The following is a 23600-nucleotide window of genomic DNA, read 5'->3' as shown; positions in this document are numbered from 1 at the left end:
GAGCAATCTATATGGAATTGGTTAGCCTCATGTCTGTTAATCACAAAGAAAAATTTGTATAATGGCTACCTGGACTATTCCTAGAGAGAAAAACCATTTGAAATTTAAGTGTGTGCCAGTGTGGACGATCATACAACTAGAGGGTGTGTCTTCCTGACAAATATCTCGTTAGTGCCTTGCCCAGACAGGATGCCTCCTGAATGTTTATTTAATTGCGTTGACATTGGGATGGAGAAGGGAGAATGTGGTCGGAAATATGTCATTTGAAAAAAGGTGTGTAGCAGAGGCATTTAGCCAGTGTCTAGAGAGCAATACTTAAGCCTATTGGATCTTTTCTGATTCTTCCTCAAAAATAAAATGCATTCTCATTATGTATTACAACCATAGGCTCTCCAGATCAAAAGCGACCACTGTGACACACACAGATCAGGTGAACGTGCTTGGGAAAGCAAAGATCTTCATCTGATGTGCGACAGAGATGTCCAGCAGGACCTAAGCCAAAAGACTGAGAGAGTCACCAAGACAGCGGCAGTCGATCTGGTGGGAGAAGGTCCTCAGGAGCAGTCTTTCAAAGAGAAAGCCCACCTCCAGGAGCACCTACAGAGCTTGATAAAGGATTTACAGGCCCTGTCTCTGGGAAGAAATCAGCAGGAAAACCAAAACGAACAGACGAATCACAAGAAAGTATCCCTTGTAAGGGAATCTGAAAGCCTGCAGAACAAGGGCTGTGAACTGCAACAAGAAGATCTGACTGTCACTAAAAGCTTGGAGGCTACAGGAATGCAGAAAGGTGAGGTGGCCATGAGGCTGAGCTCAACCCAGGACCAGGAGCATCTGAAGATAAATGACCTGAGGGTCAGCATAGAGGCTGACAAGAGCAAACACTTGGAGGAAATGAAAGCAACTGACAATAAGGAGGACAATCTTTCAAGCCAGGTGCAAATGGCTGGAAAAAGCCATGAGGCGACAATTCTTCATGCTGAGCATTCCAAAGCAGAGGTGGAGACCCTAAAAACTCAACTACAATCCATGAAAAAACACCTGACAGCTTCAGAATTGGACCTCATCAGAATCCGGTCCGAAAAAAGAAAATCTGACCCAGCAGCTGCGAGAAAAACAGGGTCAAGTGACAGAGTTGGACACATCGCGTTCTTCACTGCTACAGCTGTTAGAGGCAAAGGAGGAAGAAAATCGGCACAGGCAAGAAGAGTCCAAAGCTGAAGGGGAAATGCTGGAAAAAGAATTAAAAGAGCTGATGAAGGAGGTGGCAGCTCTGTGTGATGACTCACAAGCCAGGAAGTTCCCAGAAGAGAGCTCCCCTATGCAGAGAGTGCAACAGCTGCACAAGAGCATCAAAAAGCTGAAAGACCAACTAGAAGACGATGACAAGAAACAATTCTTCGTCTTAGCAAAACTGCAGGAAACTAAGCATCAAGCAGAGTCGTTTAAGGGGGAAGTCGATCAACTTGAAAAAGAACTGAAAAAGGCCAAAAAAACCCCCATGAGCGGGCGACTCGGGAGGCACAGGGCTCCAAAGCAGAGGTAGAGAAGTTGAAAGCCAAGTTAGAGGAGATGGCCCCAAGTCTGAAAGATCTCAGGTCAGAAAAAGAAAAACTGACCAAAGAATTACAAAAAAGCGCAAGGACGCGTATGTGAATTAGAGCAGTTAAAAGCTTCCTTTGACAATCGATCACGAGAAAAAGAGCAGGAAATCGTTCGTGTGAAACAAGAATGTAAAGCTGTCCAGGAGCGGCTTCAAGCGCAAATAAAAGACCTGAAGGACAAACGGCCCTCCCTGGGTGATGGCCATGGGACCTGCAAGGCCAGAGAACAAGGCCTGAGTGCTCAAGTAGCTTATCTGCAGCTTGAGAAATGTCAGCTGCTGCAAGGCCTTGACCAGGCCAGAGGTCATTCCAGTATGTTGCTATCTTCTGTGAATGGCCTGGTTCAAGAATTAGAAGACAGCAAAGACAAACTAAAGAGGAGGGAGCAAGAGATAAGCGTCTTAAAACATCAAATCCAGGACCCAGCACAGCAGGTCTCTAAGTTGTCCCAGCAAGGAGGAGAGCCCCAACTTCTAAAGAAGCAGAAAGAACTGGAGGGTCTGACTGTGCAATTGGAGCAGAAGATCCGAAGTCTGCAGTCCAAAAACCACACTTTGCAGGACACCTACAAAGTGCTGCAGAACTCCTCCAGGCACCTGCAGAAAGACCTGGAATCGATAAAAATGGAAAAGCAGTCCTATGTGGAAAGAGTAAGTGGCTTTTCCTACGTCTCTATATGTTGCCAGTAGTGAGGGAAACCACTGGTGAGTTGTATTTCCTTCACAAGTGAATTTGCAATGTTGGACCAAACTTTGTAAAGGCTTGATGAAGCATATGACCCCATCGTATGGGGTCTTGAACTTGGGGGACATTGACTTGCCTGCAGTAGTAGTGAGTCTTTCTTTGCTTTGGCACTCATTTGCATGGGACTCTTCTATGGACTGGACTTGCCCAGGTAGTCAGTGTGACACCTGGACATGGGAGAAGCTCTGGGTTATGTACAGTTCCTGGCTCCAATACACTTCCTTTTCACACAGTGCATCAGAATAGTAGCCTCCCCATGCCCAGGTGAGAACCACTGCTGCAGAGGGTGTACCAGGTACTAGTTAGGATCAGAAGGCATCCCCTTTTGTCCTTGTTGAGCCTTGATAGGCTTTAGGAGAAAGAAGTATTAAAAAGGGTGATCGAATTGTCACCAACAGAACCCTCATGGCTCCCAGTGTGTGTGTTGGGCATTCTGTGTTTTCAGCCCCTCTGTTGCACCTTTTCCCCCCTGCAGGCTCCTGTTTTGTTCGCTGATGATTAACGGGAAGGTCCACCATGAAGTGGTTCCCCTGTTATGGAAATAAGTACTTGCCCTCCATGCTTGCTTAATGATCAAAGAAACTGATTCCTTCCAAACTCTTTTTTACTGCACAAATGTTACAGGAAAAAACTTGTGCCCAGAAAAATGCAATCAGTCAGAACTCTATTTTCAAGTGTGTTGAGTTTTTGGATGGCTTGCAAGAGATGGCCGTTTGGGTGGAAATGATGAGAAAAACTACACCCCACTGTTTCAATGTGAAGGGACAAATGCAAGCAGTAGAGTCAGTTTGCTCTAACTCATCATAGCCATGTGTCTTGCCTCTGAGTATGGCATTGCAGGGTTAGTAGAGGTCCAAGAAATGATAAAAATCTAAGATGCTGCATCATACCATAGTCTCTGATGTTTGAGTTGAATTCAAATTCATGCCTATATGCAGGGTTTTGATCCTTAGTAATGTTATCTTTCCTTGTCATTCTTTCCCCTATTGCTGTCCTTTCTTGAATCATTGCTGCAAACAAAGGGAAGGTCACCAGTGAGACCTGAGCATGTTGGTTGAGTGATGAGTGAAGGGAGGGTTAGACATGGTGCATTTTCTCATGAGCCTGAAGTGAAGTGGTCACGACTGTTGTATCACAGGGATACAACATGCTCATTTGGTCAACATGCACAAGCAAAAGCAGCTCTAACGAATGATTCAATTTCAGGTAAACTCCTTGACTTTGAGGGAAACAGAGCTGAAGAGGAAAGTGCACGAGATAACCCAGAAAATGACAGACTTGAAAGAAGAATTCATTGGGGAGAAACATAGGCTAACTGAAGAATTAAATGTAATGTTGGAAGAAATGAAGCCCAAAGAAGTAAGTCCGTCTGTGACAGACAAGTAATTCAGTGTGCACACTCTCCTTGTGTGTTTCTGTAAGACCTTCTGTACTGTACCAAACGTTACTGAGCTTTTGAGAAAAATCACTGGAGCGCTCCTGTCAGGATCAGACAAGCAGCGATCTTCGTGAGCCAGCACTGTTGTGGCCACAGATGGAGCCTTAAGCAGCCTCAGAGCACAGGACCTTACCTGTCTTGGAGCCCAACCATTTTTCTGTAGATGAGGACCCTGTACTCTACAAAGTCACTTCAGAAGTAGATTTCATTCCGATTTCAATAGGCTGCTTTCCTAGCCTGCCAGAGACTGCCAGCCAGAACGGTGCTACAGGCAGATGCACTGATCTTGCTGGGAACAAACAAAGTATCAGAAAGAAAGCTCCACTAAAATGTAGAGTTTAGGGCAGTCCTGGGTGCTGTTTTAGAAGAGGTTCATGGGGAAGATGTGTAGCATCTGGGCTCCCTCTCCCCACTGCTGTTCCCATAGCAGATTTTGCTGATTTCTATTGCCTCCCATTCTCCTGAAACTCAACACTGAGTCCCAGGAGCTGCCACCTGAATGCAGTGTTGCTAGGGGCAGTGAAACCTGTTTGCCACACCCAGTTACATGGTAAACATTCCAATAACCATCCTATCCTCATGCAGCTTCCCTCCAACAGAATCCTTACCAAAGGGCGGCACATAGAGTTGTGACTCTGACCCTGGAATAAGGACAAAAAAGGTTGAAATGATATTTGTAGTGGCATGTAGAAGAAGCTGTGGAAATTTGTACTTTTCTTCAAATACATTATGGCATCTGAGGAAAATTTACAAATGCTGGCATTTGTCCTGGCCAGGTAGCTCAGCTAGTAAGAGAGTCATCCTGACAAGCCAAGGTCATGGATTCAATCCCTGGTCAGGGTACATACAAGAATCACCAAGGAATACATGGATGGGCAAACAGCAAATTGATATTTTTCTCTCTCTTTCTCAAATCAATATTTTAGAAAATGTGAAGTTGTGCATTTAATCTCAGAAATTGTCATGAGTAGTTTTTTGGCAATCCTGCGTGAAGGGAGTTGCTACCGATGATACATTGAATGTAGCATCTGCTGAAATCTCCTCTAGTACTCAGCCACTTGGGGCTGTCCCAAAGATGCTCTTGATTGTACTTCATTTGTAGGCCCTAGTAAAAAGAAAAGCTGAATGTCTAGCCTCAAGGTTATACATCGGAGCATGTGAGCTTCCAGTGACTTCATTCATTAATTTATTCATTCTGTAAACAATAAGCATTGCCAGGGTTAGGCTGTAGAAGGTTGAACCAAAGCTCTCCAGTGCTTCTTGTACTCAGAGAGCTTACAGTCTAAGCACACAATAGGAAGCACAAAACACTCATAAACTGCTAAGTGCTACAAAGGATACAAATGAGATTGCTTATTGCAGAATAATTGGGAATTGTTGAGCAGGGTATGCATTAACCCAGTGTAGATGGGGTAGTCAGAGAATGTTTCCTGTAGGAAGGGGTGTCAGCACCACAAAGAACTGGCTGGAGCTTGGAAGCTTCTGGGTGTAGAGAGAAATGTGGTAATGTCTTTGACATAAGAAAGATTTTTGTCCTTTTTTAGAAAATGAAAAGGAAGCCCTTGTGGCTGGAATGAAATGGAAAATGATATGAAAAAGAATGGGAGAAGAAGGAAGGCCATGGTAGAAGTGTTAGAATAAAATCTGAATTGATGCAAAATAAACAAGGCTGCAGTTTAAAGGAAAGGTTTGGAGTGGCTATATGCATTTGGCTAGTTTAGAAAACAGATCATAATTGAAGATGATGTGGGTGGTAGAAAATACAGACCAAGCCATTGGACCTCCAGCATGTAGGGGGAGAGGTGAGAGAAGAACAAGCAAAGACACTGAGAAGGTTGGATGTGGCCACACAGGGGAATGCCATGTCCTAGCAGCCAAGGAAGAGGTTCTCTCAAGATGAAGGAGTGATCAGCAGCCTGTGGACCTACTCAGAGGTCAAATGAGTGATCAAGGGCTGAATAGTGCTCCTGGGATCTACATCATAGAGGTATATGACAGCATGGAGCTGATTGAGGAGGAGTTGGTACAGGAGGAGCTGTGGTGAGGGCTAGTTGGAGTGGGTTGAGTGAATGGGAGATGAGGAGGGGGGCTTGGTCCGTGTGTATACATGCACGGGTAGAAGCAGCTGTGTGGGATCTGGCACAGGGAAGGCAGATGTCTCTAGGTGTGGGGTTTTGCATGTCCTGCAAAGACAAGGACGGTTGGGGGAGAATTGAGGGCACTTGGAAAGAAATTGTTACAGTGATAAAACTCGGCCTCTGAGCTGGTCAAGGAAGAAAGTGTCACTCTGGAGGGTTCGAGTGTGAAGGTTGTAATGGTGGTGCTGTTGATGAGGTCAAAGAAGTATTGCCATAGAAACACTCAAAGAAGCTAGCCCCATAGCCTAGGAGGGTAGAGTCCCAGAGTTGACCAACTAAAGTCAGGCTTCTGAGGTTTTGTGGTCCTGTGGATGTGACCTTGGGGGTGGCTGGGTAGAACTGAGGAAATTGTCAGAGGAGATGAGGTTGCAATTGGAAGTGAATGCATTGCTAAGGATCGTTCTACTATTCTGTATAGATTTTTGTTTTTCTCGTGAAGTAGTTTTTGCTCCTTAGTACTCAGTATTTCCTGAAGACATGTATCAAGGTTCTTAATTGTTTTCCCATGACTGTATTAATTTTCTCATTAGGCCCAACTGAAGGCATTGGTGCTAGAAAATGGTGACTTGAAGAGGAGCTTGGACCGCATACACAAACATCAGATGGAAAATCAGGAGAAAATGAGAGAAGAAATAGCTGAATATCAGAGACAGCTTGAGAAGGCTGAAAAGAGACACCAAACTTTGCTTCTGGATACAAACAAACAGGTGAAAAGTAGAGTTTGGTACCTTGGGGGAGCTGGAGACTGTGTGTAGACCATGCTAAGAACACACTTGTTTTTAACAACAAGTGTTGGAGAGGTTGTGGAGAAAAGGGATCCCTAGTGCACTTCTGGTGGGACTGCAGACTGGTACAACCACTATGGAAAGCAGTATGGAAGTTCCTCAGAAAACTAAAAAATGGATCTGCCTTTTGACCCTGCAATTCCACTGCTGGGACTTTATCCTAAGAATACTAAAACACCAATTCAAAAGAACCTATGCATCCCAATGTTCATAGCAGCCCAATTTACAATAGCTAGATGCTGGAAGCAACCAAGGATCCATTCAGTAAATGAATGGATCAAAAAACTGTGGTACATTTACACAATGGAATTCTATGCAGCAGAAAGAAAGAAGGAGCTCCTACCCTTTGCAACAGCATGGATGGAACTGGAAAGCATTATGCTAAGCGAAATAAGCCAGGCAGTGAAAGACAAATAACATATGATCTCACCTTTAACAGGAACCTAAACAACGAAACAAAGAAACAAACAAAATGTAACCAAAGACACTGAAATAGAGGACAGGCTGACAATGACCACAGGGGAGAGTAGAGGGAATTTAAGGGGGACAGTGGGAAGGGTTCACAGGAACAAACTTAAAGGACACACGGTCATAAACTAAGGGGAGGGTGGTAATGGGAGGGAAGTGGGGAGGGGTGGGAGGGGGGGAATGGATTGGGAGTAAAAAGGAGAAAACTGTATTTGAACAATGATTTAAAAAAGATTTTTAAAAAAATTAAAAAAAGAACACACTTGTTTTGCAAGAAGCTCAAACTTCTGCATTATTACTATGCTCTTAAGGTTTTAGGAAGGCTGCCCTCATATGAGCTGCATGATCTTTCTCCCAGTTCACCACACAAACCTCATTAGACAACTGCAGCTGTGAAACTACATTTGCATCTCAGAGTAGAGTAGTAGGAGAGTGGCAGAGTCCATTTGAAATGGTCCTTGGAACAGCAGTTTTCTTTGGGGTTTGTTTTGCTGAAATAGCATTTTTCTGCCCTAGCATGAAGCGGAAATCCAGACATATAGAGAGAAACTCACTTCTACAGAAGAATGTCTCAGCTCACAGAAGGTGGAGATAGACCTCTTGAAGTCCAGCAAAGAACAGCTCAGTAATTCTTTGAAAGAAAACACTGAGCTTTTAGGAGAATTGATAAAAACCAAGGTATGTTTCCTTCTCATTGTCTTGTGACTGACAAGAGTATATACAGAAGAACTGTGATTTTAATGGGATTGACATGAGAGATTTCATTTGAATTTTTCTGAAAAAGTGTTGTGCAGTTATGAATAATATCACTCAGGAATTCTTCTGAGCTCTTTTTAAAATCAGTGGATGGCCTATAGACTCATGGCTTGAATGAACTTCATTGCTCAGTGAATCCTCAAACTAGAGAATGTTAAAGACTTCTGGAGATGGACATGAAGATTAAAGCAATAACAAATTGGGGCAGGCCTCTCAGCTATAGGTAACACTTTGGTGGGTAATTGCAAACTCTTGCTTGATGGGTGTCCCAGTTCCCTGCTGTCACCAAACCCACTTACTTTCCTCTGGCTTCCAGGAAGGTCAAGGTGTGGCAAAACATTTGGTCAGGCACTTGGCACATGGATATGTCTATTCTCCTTTTCCTCTCTTTCTTGGCTAGAAACAAAAGGAGGTGGTCACTAGTCTCAGGAATCTGAGGCTGGAGATGGCACTTCTGTAATTCTCCTTGGAAAGGAGGCTCTTTGATTCCTACACAGATGTTTTTATAAAATGACTGCCATCTAGAAAGTACAATAATGAACCTGGAAAACAAATATCTTCCAGTAAAGGTCTTTAGTGAAAGAGGGTTTCATTTTTTTAAAAATTATAGTATTGTTTATTGAATATATTCAATCAGAAAATGAGGTATCAACTCCTGAGGTTTATTTCTCCTCTACAATAATCAAGAGAAAGGAAATATACCAATATAACAGACACTCATAAAATTCCTAATAACATGAATGATCAATGGTGTTGTGTTCCTTGAAAGATAATAGGTTTCATAACAGAAGGATGTAGCTTCGGGCCTATTTCTTACACACTTTGTGCCTTTGTACTCTTTGACAGTTTTACTGTGGGGAATGTCTATTGGTATTCACACCATGTACAGAATGGTCCATTGTTGAGTCTATTCAGACCACATGTGATTTTAATGAGGTATACTTGACAAGCATTCTTGCCATTGACTTAATCTATCAGTAATGCAATTATGGATGGAATCAGAAATAGAAAATTTCACAAGTGAAGACAATTTTGGAACATTGCTTATGATGTCAGGATGAAATTTACATAGGATGAAATCACTAATAACATGAATATGGAGCTGACGTTTTGTTTTGGTTTTCATAGTTTGGTGAGCTTTTATATATTCATGATCTTCTACTAGAATCCCTTAGAGCTAAGTGGTTTCAGAATTCTGCATCTTTAGATGCTACATCAAACAGTGCAAGTGCCACATATTATGGAATACTCTAGCAGGAGGTAGGGTAATACTTCCTACCAGTTCATATTTCTCTACCAAAATATGTGAATATTCTGACAAGGTAGCATAAATACACACTCTAAATACCATGATATCAGGTCCAATTTTGCCTCTCAAACATTTGCAGTGCTTTTCTTTTTGCTTAAGGAAACATGAATTCTCCCACCTTTCTACCCACTTTCTAGTTGAGCTACATACAGAATTTAAATTGGTATTGTGAGCCATAATAGTGTTTAGTCTTCACCTGGTGTGACTAGAACAGATGCTATCTTAGGGATTATGATTCCATATCAGCACAAGATTACAGATGAAAACATAATTCTCAGAAATTTTGACCCACAAAGAATAAGTCCACGGACTCCTATCCCCACCCTCCTAGTTATGATTGCCATTGGATAAACACAGGCAGAGAGAGCCACTTAAACAGCATACTCTTAGGAATGATGCTTTGTGTTTGTGGATGCCAAGAAGGGGAGTCAGAAAACCAGTGTCTACCAGGGAGACTTAGGAAACTGAATAGAAAAGGTGAATTGTTTTATTCTTAATTAGATGTTTTAGTGTGAACATAATGATTCTTATATTGACAATATATGATTCTTAACACATTGTTTGTAGGTAGTTTTTATCGCTCACTCTACAACCAGTCAACATAAAACGTATAAATATATTTCCCGCATACAGTGTGTTAAGTATATCTCAATGATGATTTGCTTTGTTTTACTTGACATTTCTTAATTTTTTCTTCTTTTTTTAGAGAGAAAGGAAGGGAGGGAGAAAGACAGGGAGAGAAACATTGACCTGCAGTGTCAGAGAAACATGGATTTGTTACCTCTTGGAGGCCCCCAACCAGGGACTTGGCCTGCAGTACAGGCATGAGGCCAACCAGAAGCCTAATTAGCAACCTTTTGGTTCACAGATCAGCGTTCAACACACTGAGCAACACCAGCCAGGGCTCATAATGATCTTTCTATGTGCTAATAAAAAAAATGGCAGGTTCCAAATACAACTTTCTGTTTTGCAGATAAACAATCAAACACACATAAAGCAGCTGAAGAAGGAAAAGGAAGGTGCCCAGAGAAAGATCGATTTTTGTCTCAGACACTATAAGCTGATGGAAGAGGAGATGGAAGAGTTGCAGAAAAAGCTGTGTGAGCGTGAAGAAGCTGCACCAGAGAAGCAGAAACCAGGTGGGGTGAACTAGGCAAGGCCCTGGGCAGGGCCCTGTATGAGGCTGGCAAGGGCTGGTGTGGACACAGGCAGTGTCTCTGTGTCCCACTGTCCTACTGAGTGCTGATTCTTGGCAGTTGTCTATTTTCCAATTTCCCATTTTTGTACTCAGTGTGGGATCATTCATAGGAATCTGAGGGAAGCCTGTATTTTGACATAGAATAATCACATGTTCTCTTCCATCAAACATACAAAAAAAACCTGGCAGTCCTTTTTGCTAATGGGAATTTCAGGAAGAGTTTTCCACATGATGTCCATTGACCTAGATCAGCATGACAGACAGAGTGCCATCTGAGCTGGCACTGTCAGGTTGCAGACACCGCTTTCTGGTTGTCCCTGGCCCATCCTCCTGGGTCAACTACATGGGAGGGTTGGGGGGCTCTATTTTGAGGTGTGGAGATAAAATAAAAGTGAAAAGACAACTTTTCTCCACTTATTCCCCAGTGGAATGCTTCTTACTATGTGGAGAGATGATGATAAGCATTGTAGCAGTGGCTCTTCTGGACCAAGGCTCATCAGGGTGGTCCAGTGGTCTTTCCTACCCAGAAGAGACCTTGGAGTATATGGGGCTCCAGGGAGTTTTTCTAATGCATTTCCTGCCAACCACAGCAGCTAAAAGTTGAACAAGACTCCCACCGTTAGTGTCCCTGAAACTTTTGTCCACCAGACCCTTCATTGCTTAGAAATGTTTTATCAGAGCTTTTGTGGACCTGCTAAGTCCCTGGCCCCTTTCTGCCTCCCAAAGCCATTACAAAGGAGCAGACTTCATATTCTGGAATGACTTATGTTGTTCATTCAAGTGAGTGGGAAGCATGGACAGAGAACCTAGAGACGTGCAAAATTAATCTATTTGATGTCATATGAACAACTATAAGAAAGTTTCATGGGTTAGGTGCAATACCAGCGTGAGATTTTGTGGGGTTTTATTTAAGCTCACCTAGTAAGACTTATATAATGTAGTAGAGTATTTACCCTGATATGATCCCTCCCAAATCAAAGGCTGTGAGAAATGTAAGAACATGCATAGACATACCTTCTCCACTTCTATAAACAAAAAGATATTAAAAACAAATTTCAGGTTTGCTGCTTTATGATTTCCAAAGGCAATTAAAGAGTGTCATGCTGTGATTTTTGACAGGTGCTCTTGTGGATGCTCACGCAGATGAACTGATGACCAAGGTGAAAGAATTGAAAGCCACCCTTGAAGAAAAAAAGCAAGGAGGCAGAAGAGTACTTGAATAAGTACTGTTCCCTGCTCACAAGCCACAAAAAGCTGGAGAGAGATAAAGAGATTTCAGAAGCCCAAGTGGCTCATCTGACTTCACAACAATCTCCACCCAATATCGAGATTTCCCCTTTGCTGAAGTCAGTTGATCCAGAGTCACTTCCAGTCCCTTGTGTTACTGAAACGAAGGGATCATCCAGCCAAACGAAAGCTTCAAGTAAGAGGCAAAGGTGCAGTGGGATTCGGGAGAACAAGGGAGGAACAGCACCTTCCACACCACACACGTTTCCTAAAAGAAGCCGGAAGGCAGCCAAAAGGGGCACACCCCCTGCAGAGGATGTGGAAGACACTGAGCTTGAGCCCCAGGGACTTGCAGAAGTTGGAAAGGAAGGTGAGGCATAATTTAAAACAAAGTGGCCTGTGTTGTTTTGAAAGTTTACATGGAATTTCACATGCAAAAAAAGATAGGAGCATGGGGTTTGTGTTGACAATGCCATTGTAGGAGTTATTGTAAGAATTACCTTTTAAGATGTATATTTTCCTTTCTGTCATGAGAGACAGAATAGGATCCAGTAACCCATGTCACACTACACAAGGTGCTGGTAGCTTTGCAAAATGAGTGTTAAAATGCTCTTTTGCATTTGATATTCCTGTGCTGAAAAATCCCCAAGTCTAGGACACCCTTTAAGCTTTCCTGTCTGTAGTCACATATGACTCAGGTAGTAGGTGAACTGGAGGAGGGGTCTGATGATATGGTCCCCTGGCTGAAGCCACACAGCACTTTTTCCAAGCCCCAGTGGTCCTTGAAGAGTGGCCCAAGGACAGGGAATGGTTTTTACTGGCTCATCACCTCCCACACCCCAAAAAATGTCCAGAAACCAACACTAAGACTTCAAAATATTCATAGCAATATGACATTATCTCAACATCCCAGCACGTGACCATTTTCCAATGGATTCATTCTTCCTGTGTTATACAAAACTACCCTTCCATAGCAGATGAGAAATTACCCCATTCCCTCCTCTCCAGAAAGTGATCAAAGCTGATCCTTTGCCATAGATGGTTTGATAACCACTGTTCTGAGTAACTCTATCCCTTAAGAAATCCAGCCCCCCATAAGGGAGCCATTTTTTTCTCATTGCTGTGTTTTCTTTGTAGTTCAAGGGTTAAAAACCAAAACAACCCAATGTTGCTTCAGTTAGCCATTAATGCAGCTCTGGGGTGTGTGTGATACCCTGTCTTTTTAAGGTGCATGGCATTGACATTCTCCTTTTGGTCACCACAAGTCAGGTCAGTTCTGTGGAAGGAGGGTGGTGTATGAAGAGAGTGAAACTGGCATTAGTCTTAGGGAGGTGAGATCTCTGCCCCTCCGAGTCTCTGCATGACAGTGGTCACCCAAAGGAGCTCTTGGCATTTTACATTTTCTCCTGTAAACAAGAACTAGCCTTTCTGTTCTTTTTTTCTTTTCTTTTTCTTTTTTTGGTGGTGGGGTGGTTGTTTTCTCTTCTCATTCTACTTCTCCCCATCTAAATTTTCAGGGCAGTTTGCTTGGTGTGTTCTTCAGATCTTAGTAAAACACAAGTTAACATGACCCCATAAGGAAGCAGGAACATTTTCCTGTTTGATATTATTTTTCCACTGTGACTTCTTTTATGTTTCTCATAAGGGAAAACATCTTAGTTATTTATTCTCTTTGACAACTCCCAGGGCGACTCTGAAGTTTATCCTTACCCTCTGTGGCTAACAGAAAGCATTTTTGGAATTCTACTTGTCTTTGTTAAAAATTGACCTCATGCATATCATGTTCATTGTAGATAGAACTGGACCTAGCAGTGCTGATAGGCAGCTTTTTTGTTTCTAGGGCCTGCTGCCATCCCAACAGGAAAGACAAGCCCCTACCTCCTGCGAAGTACAACCATGGCAAGCAGGAGCAGCCCACGCCTTGCCGCTCAGAAGTTAACACGCTCCCTCCTAAATATCTGCAAAGAGAGCCATGCTGGGACCTCCCAACCAACATCTGCTGGCAGCAGATCACAAAAGGTACCTCCTGTGAACAAGTCTCTACACTTGGAAATCCAGGAAATGACAGGGTTCTCTGGGCGAGTGTTTGACACTGCACCCTCTAACTTGGGAGCCCTTGAAAGACTGTGGTTCCTGTCCATGAAGTACAAAGGGTTGGTGGTGAGCAGCCATGAGGATACACATTAAGTGATCCAGCTGCAACCTGGCCCTTGACCCAGAAGGACACTTAGACAGTATGATGGGGAGTGGCCTTGTTCCACAGAATTCAAAGGGCTTGGAAGAAAGTTTCAGGCATTAGCACTGAAGGATTGGAAGAGGGACTTTTCATTTTGGCACAGGCCTTGGTCATGGTAATTTGGTACTTTCTCCTCTCCCCATACTGTCCATTCTTCAGGTTTTCTTCCTCCTTTACTTTCTGCCAAAAGAACACATTTCACTGGATGTCGAAAGTAAGGAGATGTTTATGCATTTCTCTGTTTTGCTTTTTTGAGGATTAGTATTTTCATGATCTCTGTTTCTTGCCAACAGCCTAGTAAACATTAGTTAACCATAGAGAATATTTACCCAATAAATCTGGTAGCATTTCAATAATCTACCACCTTCCACTGTCATTTATGTACACATAGTGTGTGCATTGTGTTGAACATTCACATTTTACTTTCTCACTTTATTGAACTCTGACTATAAGTACATTCATAACAGGATGAGGAAAGGAAGACTCAAATATTTAATGCCCAGAGTGAACACCTGCTCTCTCTTGGTGCCACAGTCTTGCTTTTCTCCCAGTTTTTGCAAACTAGGGATCCCAGAAATATAGTTGGATGCTGCTGGAATAGCATCAAGAATTTAAAGACTCTTGTGATTTTTTGGAAAGCAAACTACAGTGAGATTGGTGATTAGCTGAATCAAAGCAAGTGCATATTTGTGAACTAGTTTGTTGATGTATAAGACTTTTATGTATTATGGAATTTATATCTACTAATACGTTTCTCCATAACTTACACTACAAAACAATCTTTTTAATTCAAGAGTGAGGAGGAAAGGCCAACATTTTCTTTCACTCATTGTAGTCGATCGTCCATTACTTGTGTTAGAAATATACTACCATTTTGTGCAACATTTCTCCCTCTATTATCTATCCCCCCCATCCTTACCAGCCTCCCTACCTTCCTCCCATTTACATTTCACTTTTGGACTCTCGGAACAACAAAACACTGAAGAGAATATCCTGGGGTAGCTCCTTGCCAGTGTCCAGCTTCAGCAGGTCCAGGGATTCCCAATGGAGGGACGGCGTCGGCAGAGGAATGACACGAGAGGTGCTGTTCAAAGCTCAACAGCCAGGCATCTCTGCTGGCTCTTGAGTTCTTTATTTTTATACAGTTGGGTGTGTACATGTGGCATATGTGAAAGCAATCAAAATTCAGTTCTTAGGACATATTTGCTTTGTAATTGTTCTGCAGAAAATAAGACACAGACATAATAGGAAGTAGCTATCTATTGCATATTATTGTGCAAGCTTTTAGCTCCTAATCTTAGCAATTAATCAGTAACACATTTCACCACTTTATATAACACCTTAATTTCTTAAAGCTTAACTTATTTTAATATATATTCTAAAGCTGCAAGCTGGGCACATACATGAGCACAGGAATATTTTAGCTCATTGGCAAAGGCCATGCGGAAGGCTTTCGTGATCAATGCAGTTAGTACCTGTCTCTCGCTTCTCCCTTCAGTACCAGAACCCTGTCTTTCTATGCAAGGAATAATCTTTGTTTTGCTCAGTCCGTTTGGCTGCCTGCCATCCACCTTGGTATTGATGCATTTTCATTATTTGTTTCCATCTTTGATGTCTGACATTTTTTGGCCAGAAACACCATGGGGTCCCTGATCGACCAGAGCATCTGTCAGTCAGCAGTTCTGTGGGACTTTGTGCTTTTTCCCTACTAATAAGGTTCATTTTCACACAGCCATCCATATCCTTGCCCTCTCCCCACTGTGAACACTGACATATTTGTAAGACAGGGTTTGGGTGAACTTGAGAGTTTAAGGACCTGCTGAATTTGACCTCACCTTGTTATCAACAGGTCTGAGCATAAGCAACCAGCCTCAGAGTCACATCCATAGTTTAAACCCAGGTCACCAATGTAATTTCCTCAATTCATATAAGAGAAATTGAATCTAGAGGCAAGGGAAGTCCAGGGATATACTTTGACTATTGAATTAGGGTGAAGAAAGAGTTTTGCTAGCTCAAATTCTCTTTCTCAGTGTGATATCTCTCACTCTCTCTTTTTTTATGGTGAACCTAAAAATTTGAATCCCCAGACTCTGAGCGGTTCAAGGGAAATGCCTGTCCTTTATATCACTTTCCACTCTAAAACAAAAGAAAGAGTACTAGTAAATGTGTTTGTCTCATCAATGTTCCACATATGTTAATTTGCCATTCAGTCCTCATCCTGACCCTTCAGGGCTGCTGCCCCTTTTAAGTGTCCTGCAGGTGGTCTGAGGTACAGGCAGGCTTTCCAGGTGTATAATCTGTTGTCCAGATGTGCTGTGTTTTCTCTTATGAGAAGTATTGAGCTGCCTTTTAAAACTGCATACTTCCTATGGAAAGAATATAAATGGGGAAATAATTGCCATTCTTTCTTCTTGTAGCTTCACAAGGAGGTCATTGGCAGGCACTGGCTCAGGAAGTGACCTGTCACAGTGCTGCCTCTCAGGGCCAGGACTGAACATACATTGCCCTTGTGAGAGTCTGTCCTCTGTTTCTCTGTGTTCCATCTGGTTTGGTTTCAAAGATCTTCTTCCTGCAATCTCTGCAAAACTGTTACCTTTACCTTTGGCTAAGTGAAGCCTTTGCATACTTCATCTGTCTTGTTCCTCTTTCTCTTCTGACCGCTGTCTTCTTTCACTAATATGTAAACCTCCAAGAAAGTCTTGACTCACATCTGCTTCTTAAAACCTTACATTTCCTGAGTTCCTTTTTTCTCCTTAAAGGCAGGCCATCAGAAAGGGGATGTACTTCCCCTGACTTGTATTATATTGGTGCCCTCTGCTATCATGCAGATCTGAACTGGAAATCACATAAAGATGACCTGAGTATGATTAATATGTTACAGGAAGGCAGGTGTGAGGTCTTGTCAATATTGTAAAGAAGGCTTACATCCCATGAAGGTGGTGTCACTCATTTGGGTTACATTCATTTGAATGACAGTGGCAGCTCCAGTAAGATAAATGGAAGCTGGTTTGGGTTCTCTCTTAGGTGTATGTTGAAAGTTTGCTAGGTACTCAGGGGACACAAAGGTAACGAGGCCAAGTCCTTGCCCTGAAAGAGCTTCCGTCTGGTGTGACAGTGAAACACTGGCCTTGCGGGGAGGTCTCTGGCCATCAGAGGTGTCAAGGAAGGTTTGCAAGGTGCCTCGTCAGGGGTCGTGACAGGTGTCTTCCTAGCTCTTAGGTAGGACCTGTCCTTAGGTAAGAAGAAAGGGTAACACTGTGTACAAGACGTGGGGAAGAAGAATCTGACTTCAAGTTTGATTACAAATTCGCTGTAGGAATGTCAATGTGATTGAAGCCTCTGACAAAGATGCTTGTTTTGCAGGTGAAGGTGGCTCAGCAAAGCCCCCTCGGATTCAGGCACCATCCTCCAAGACCCTTCAGCCAGACCTCTCTTGGCCAGTAAGCTCCGTAAGAGACAGTGGGCCAGTGGCCCCAGCGAGGGCCTGAAGTCCAAGCGAGGCTGCCCCGCACCCAGCTCGGAAGCTGGCACCCAGTCCCGTGAGACCTGTAGCATCCAGTAGAAGAGACCTTGTGTGTTAGGGCCCCTGGCAGGTGGCCACAGTTGGGTGTTAAGCTAGGTACCCACAGGGGCTTTTATTTACTCAGGGACACATTATCAGTAGGAAGAAAGCAATTTCTCAGAAATCTAAATGTACTGTACTCTTTAGATATCCCATTGGGAGTATTAGAAAAGTTTGGAAGCCCTAATCACCTACCTATTTCTTACTGATGTGCCTCCTGCATTCTGTGCATAGTAGTGTAGAAAGACTTTTGGAAGTATTACACTTGAGAGTCAAGCATGGTCTCCCTTCTCTGTGTGTGTGTGTAGTTTGAAAATACAAAACAATTTATACTTCCAATTAACTGCTCCAGGAAAATGTAATCTTGCCTTGTGCTATTTCCTATGTACTATTCCTTGTACTAGACATGAAATACTTTCAGAGAACTTGTTAGAGCTGAGTCAAATGAAGGAAAGCCATGTTGTATGCTTTTAAGGAAAACGTGCTCAAATATTCACTATGGCAGCCTCGTTGCTGGCCCCTTAAGATGTAATGTATCAAATGTTCTTTTATGGTGATAAGTTCTTTGAAAAGGCCAATATGGTGTGCATTCCCCTAAATGGCGATGTTGTATTAAAACAAGGCATTTTGTTCTCGTAAAACTTACCTCTGTTTCTGTAAAAACGATTCCTAAACATAAATGCATTATGAACATTGGCACCACTTGTTGCCAATTGCAACAACCTCTTACCAAAGTAAAACTGTTCCAGCATTAATACCACTAGACCTGGGGAACATGCTCAGTTCCCGTAAAAGGCGGTTGGGAATGTGGGTCATGAAAATCATGTGGGGACAAGCCACATCCAGGCAGCGTCGTCCACACATTGTGGGTCCCCATTAACTCATACCAGCAAGGGTGCAGGTATGTGGTATTTTCCAGCTCACATTGATAACAGGGTTCTGAAGACATGCAGGCATTATGAGCCAAACCAAACCTAACAATTCTACAGCTAGTCTTCTTGTCCTTGAATCAGGGAATCAAATGTTTCCAGGACATGAGGTAGTAAAAGATGATTTACTCTTGGCTTTTGGTTCAGACTGGTGTAGACAACTTGACCAGTACTCTCACATATTGTTTAAAACTGTCCTTTATAAGGTGGACTCTATTGTTGTCTAATGCTTTGGTAATATGAAAGTACTTAGTATTCATCTACTAAAAGTCGACATCCTTGCTTTCTTCCTGCTTCTTCAGTCACTTGAGATTTGGGTGTGATGCAATGATATCCATGTCATCAATCCTCCCAAGGCTACCATGAGGTCAAGGGTGTAGCCCGAGCACACAGTGCTGGGACCAGGCCATCAGCTTTATTGGCTGTCCCCAGTTAGTGGAAGATTGCACTCACTAGGTCTGGCTGAGTAGTTCTGTGGGACCTGGAAAAACTCTTCCTCTTTGTTGGGGTGGACTGTAGCTACTACTCCTTCCTGGTTAGGGGGAATACTTGGCATGTCTTCCATTTTCAAGTTCACAACCTTATAAACAAACAGCCAGGACATTACTCCTTTCGTCGAGCTAACAACACTCATAGACTAGGAGCTGAGCTGCATGTACGATGAAAAGTAAACATGCTGCAGTCCAGGCTCTGATATAAGCAGTGGAGTCACAAATACCAGCACAGCTGACACATCGAGGGGGAACTAGCCCAAGTCCATACAGGTCTAGGAATCCAATTCTCCTCTGTACAATGTGGGGTTGGCTGAGACCATGTTTTTTCATCTTAAATATTCTGCAGGAACTGAGATGGTTCTCTGTTTTGGGGAATAATCAAGAGTCCAAAGGGGCTGCATCTTCCATGAGAAGGAAAGAAAAAACAACATTTCAATGTAGCCAGATTTCTTAAGAGTCACCTCTGCACACACTTACCTCTTTGAGATTTCATTGTGGTTTTTCTCAGTTGATGCCAACCCCTATTGTTGGAACTATCATTTGCACAGATATGTTTGGACCCGAGAGGAACTCAGGGTATATCTTTCCAGGGCTCCCTGGACACTAGGTGGGGAGACGTGTGCTACTTCCATTCTTCTGAGTCCAGCACATAGCAGGAAAGAACATCGATCCTACAATTTCCAAGTTCTTCCAAACTCATTCAGGTTGTGTCCATTTGTCTTGAAAATAATTTAAATGGAAAATAAACTACGATCAATTATTTTAAATCAGAAGTTGTACTAGTCATTGCCTTAGAGTTTATATTTCTGTCTTGTTGTTGAGAAACGGGATGCTAAGTACTGGATTTGGTTGTGGAGGATAGTTGAGCTCTGCTCTCCCTGCCACTTAGTTTCCTGTCATAGCATAGAGGAAGGGCTTTGTGCCAGCTTCCCTGACTAGAGAGAACAACTTGAAGTGCTTCAGGACAACCATCCGAATTAGAAAAGTCTGAGGACCTCGAGCTCGTATCCTGCCTCCTGGAACACTTAGGTATCTGATGCCACCACTCCCCTGAGCTAGGGTCATAGAGTTGAACTATTTCAACCTCAGCTTTGTGAATAAAGTGCCCCCCCCATCTTGTGCCTCTCCAGGTGCTGGCAGTCCAGAGGAGTCTTCATAGGACAGATATTCAGGTGATAGAAGCATTTCTATTTTTAGAAAACATTTCAAATGTTTCAAAACTCATTAATTCTAGAGAGAGTGAGAAACAGAGGGAGAATCACCATCAATTTTATTGTTCCACATTAACAAATGTATTATTTATCGTCCTTAATCCTCTCCCTGCTCTATGTGCATTGATTTTAGAGAGAGAGAGAAATGGGGAGAGAGAAAGAATGAAGTACTAATCAGTTATCTTCTGTATGCACCCCAACCAGGGATAGAAACAATAACCTAGGTATATGCCCTGATTGGGAACTGAAACCACAACCTTGGTGTATTAGGTCAACACCCTAATCAACTGAGCTACTTGGCCTGGGCTGCATTTCTACTCTCTATGTGCAATGCAGATGTCCTTAAGTGTGGGATGCTGCCATCTGACTTATGCTATTAAATTTTCAAAAAATATAAAATGAGATTAGAATCAATTTCAACTTCTAAATTTATTACTAAGTTAGAGCCTAAACAGGATTTACTCTAGTGAAATATTTTCAAAGAGTCTCTATTGGAAAACTTTTCAAAATCTACAGGATTTGTGAGGGTCTGAGTACAAAACTTTAGTATAAACTTAAATATTAAAAGTGAAAATCAGGTGTTAAAATCCTTGAACTCGCATGTGACCTTGGGCAATTTTAATTCACTGTGCCTCAGATTCCTCTGGTAATATTGGGAATACTGGTCAGAATCTCTTGAGGCTTTCACAGCAATTAAATTAGTTCATATTTAACTCGGTGTGTGATTTTGTACTCAGTAAGAGGTTGGTTAGTCTCTACAGATAATTGAACACAATTAGAAAGATTGCAGCTTAAAATTGTTAGATAAACCTCTTTGCCTAACAGAATGCATTTATTTCAAAGTAAGTTGTTCCTACAACATTCTCATCACCCTCAATAGTATTAATTCTTATTTTGTAAGTTTCATCATTATAGATTTGTACATATCATTCAATTGCTGATGTTACAAATGAATTTCCACAGATGCATGTGTGTATGTGTGTGTGTTGTCATTGTTGTTGTTGTTGTTTTGGGTTCTTCTTATTACCCAAAGAAAAACAATTATTGCAGCAATTACAAGTGAATAGTATTGCTGAAGTTTGTATAAAAATTGGTCAGTTGGAACCCAGAATACATTTCCTTATACAAACAGCATTGTAAATTATGCCTAAATTCAAGTCCACAAGAGTCAGTTTAACTTATAATATGTTCCAGTGACCGTGAAGTTTGGTTCCACTATACAGAACTTCCATCATAGCACTGTTTGTCTAACAAAAACATACCGCAAGCATTGGGCTATAAGAAACTCATTTGTCTTCCCAGCAACAATTTTCCAGTGTTGGGTCTTAAATGAGAACAGATCCTCTTAGTGTTGAAATCGTAGGTGTGTAACCCAAGAGAGCATTTCCTGGCTGGATGCTCACCCCCTTCCCACTAGACCTTGGGCAGTCCACATGAGGGTGTTGTATGTCCTAGACACCACCTGCTGCTGGTTGTATCACTCATCTTGGACTTGGGGCAGCAGAGGGTCATGAGGGTGCTCTGTGCTAACCCACAGCTCTTGTTCTCCTCTGTGCCATTTATGGGCACCTTGTATCCCATGCCTACCCAGGGGGGCTGAGGGCACTGTCCTTAGAATCACAAACATGTGGGGAGACTAAGAGGTGCCATTCTGTGATTTCTAAACAGGTTCAGGGAGTACAGAGACTGTTTCCCTCTGAAACAGCTATGATTGTAGCAGATGGGTGAACCACCTTACTGTTTTGAGAGGCTGAACATTCCTATGAGACCATTAGGGCCTCCCTCTATTTGGATCTACCAGATGAGTATAGATCTGCATTTAACATTTTTCTTTTTTAGGAAACTTTTCTTCTGGACCCAAGGATTATGTTGTTATTGAATTTAGAGAGAGAGAAAGGAGGTAAAGAGAGAGCGAGAGACGTTGATGTGAGAGACAAACCTCGATCAGTTGCCTCCCATAAGCACCCCTACAGGGGATCAAACCCTCAACCTAGGTATATGCTCTGACCAGGAATCAAACCTGCAACCTTGTAGTTGATGGGATCATGCTCCAACCAACTGAGCCACCTGGCCCTGGTGCATATAAGATATTGTAATGGAAGAGATCTGTCATTCATAGGATTTAAAACCAGTCCTTTCTGAGATTTACTTCACATTCCACTTACCAATCTGTTGTCATGAAAACCAGAAGCCCAAGTTAGTCTCCTAAATCTTGTCTAACATGAATAACCAAGTTGGATGTTTCCCTTCCTTGAGATGGTAAAAAGCCTTTGAAGGAGAGAATATGTTGCTTTTTAAGAATCACACTGATTTCCCAAATGTGACATAGATGAAAGGCAATGGATATTTATTTTTTTAAACAAATTCAGTCAAATGTTTTTATCATTATCCCCAGACAGAAAAGTTTGGTTTCTGTGGTAGAGATGACTGATCACCCACCCAACTGTCCCTTCTACTTTCTTGTCATTAGAAACCCCCTTTGTGCCCAGATGTTGGGCAGCATTTGCTTAAGAAACATGACCCTCTTACCAGGGAAGGAATATAGTTAGCATAAGCCATATGGTCACACCATTCTCTTTCTCCAGGACTGGTTATGATGACCACTTGCAGCAACTGATTCTGTGACCAAAACAGATAGAGCATTTCCAAAACATAGGATGCCCCGTCAGAAAGATGGGTCTTTCATACCTTTGTTAAACCTCAGAACCAATCTTGGACTTCTTCTCAAACCAGAAAATATATCATGATTTTCTAAAGCAACTTCCAGTTGGAAGTTCTGCGACTTCAGTCACAACCTTCTTGATGCAATTGCAAAGTCAGTTTTCTGCTATTTTTTTAAATTTTTTCTTACTCAGCAACTACACTCTCTACGCCTACAGTTTCTTTGAGTTTGGCCTGCTACCCGAGCAAGAGAGCCATCCAAATCCATTGGCTTAATGACCTTCCTTTCTCTGCAATGAAAAGCAGTTCTGCTTAAATTGGCAATGGGCACCTATCTGAAACCTAAGTTACACAGGAGGAAGGATGTAGAAATACAAACTTTCTAATGCCTCTTGATGATCACCTACAGTTAATCATTATTCTGCCTACTGTGATTTTCCTAAACATCAAGTACTTTCAATTTTAATAGGTACAATTCCAAAATCAAACATCTTTATTTTCTATTATAACAATATGATTTAATTCTCTAGTGTTCTTTATCACTTTAAAGATGAAAAATTAAGGTTCTGAACAGAAAACATTTTTTTCTGGATCTCACATGATATCCTAAAACCTAGATCCCACCTACCTAGATGATGCTTTTAAAAAATAAAGCATTGGTGCCAGGGTGAAATGGAGACAATTGTACTTGAACAATTTTAAAATAGTTAAAAAAATAAAAAATAGACTATGGGGACAGTCACTGTGAATAATTATTTGCACATTTTACATAGAAATGATCATTTATGGAAAAGAAATAAGGACCTTTTGGGGGTAATATTAGTAAACTCTCAGACTTTT

At 42.2% G+C, this 23600-nt stretch overlaps 1 protein-coding gene across 1 annotated transcript in view; it reads left to right on the top strand.

Annotated features, from left to right (window-relative positions):
* LOC123823668 (centromere protein F-like) overlaps window positions 1-18106 on the top strand; it is a 56380-nt gene extending 38274 nt beyond the window's left edge. The window contains 13 exon segments of the mRNA XM_045846629.1: window positions 388-1083; window positions 1085-1498; window positions 1501-1638; window positions 1640-2254; window positions 3555-3707; window positions 6455-6631; window positions 7694-7855; window positions 10216-10381; window positions 11560-11630; window positions 11632-12037; window positions 13508-13686; window positions 17267-17293; window positions 17295-18106. Of these exon segments, the coding sequence (XP_045702585.1) occupies window positions 388-1083; window positions 1085-1498; window positions 1501-1638; window positions 1640-2254; window positions 3555-3707; window positions 6455-6631; window positions 7694-7855; window positions 10216-10381; window positions 11560-11630; window positions 11632-12037; window positions 13508-13686; window positions 17267-17293; window positions 17295-17465 (3375 nt within the window). The 3' untranslated portion in view covers window positions 17466-18106.
* The last annotated feature ends 5494 nt before the right edge of the window (window positions 18107-23600 follow it).

The sequence above is a fragment of the Phyllostomus hastatus genome, unplaced genomic scaffold (assembly GCF_019186645.2).
Source record: "Phyllostomus hastatus isolate PE091 unplaced genomic scaffold, TTU_PhHast_1.1 phas_contig_5, whole genome shotgun sequence".
NCBI lineage: Eukaryota > Metazoa > Chordata > Mammalia > Chiroptera > Phyllostomidae > Phyllostomus > Phyllostomus hastatus.
This window is presented reverse-complemented; position numbering and strand designations above follow the sequence as displayed.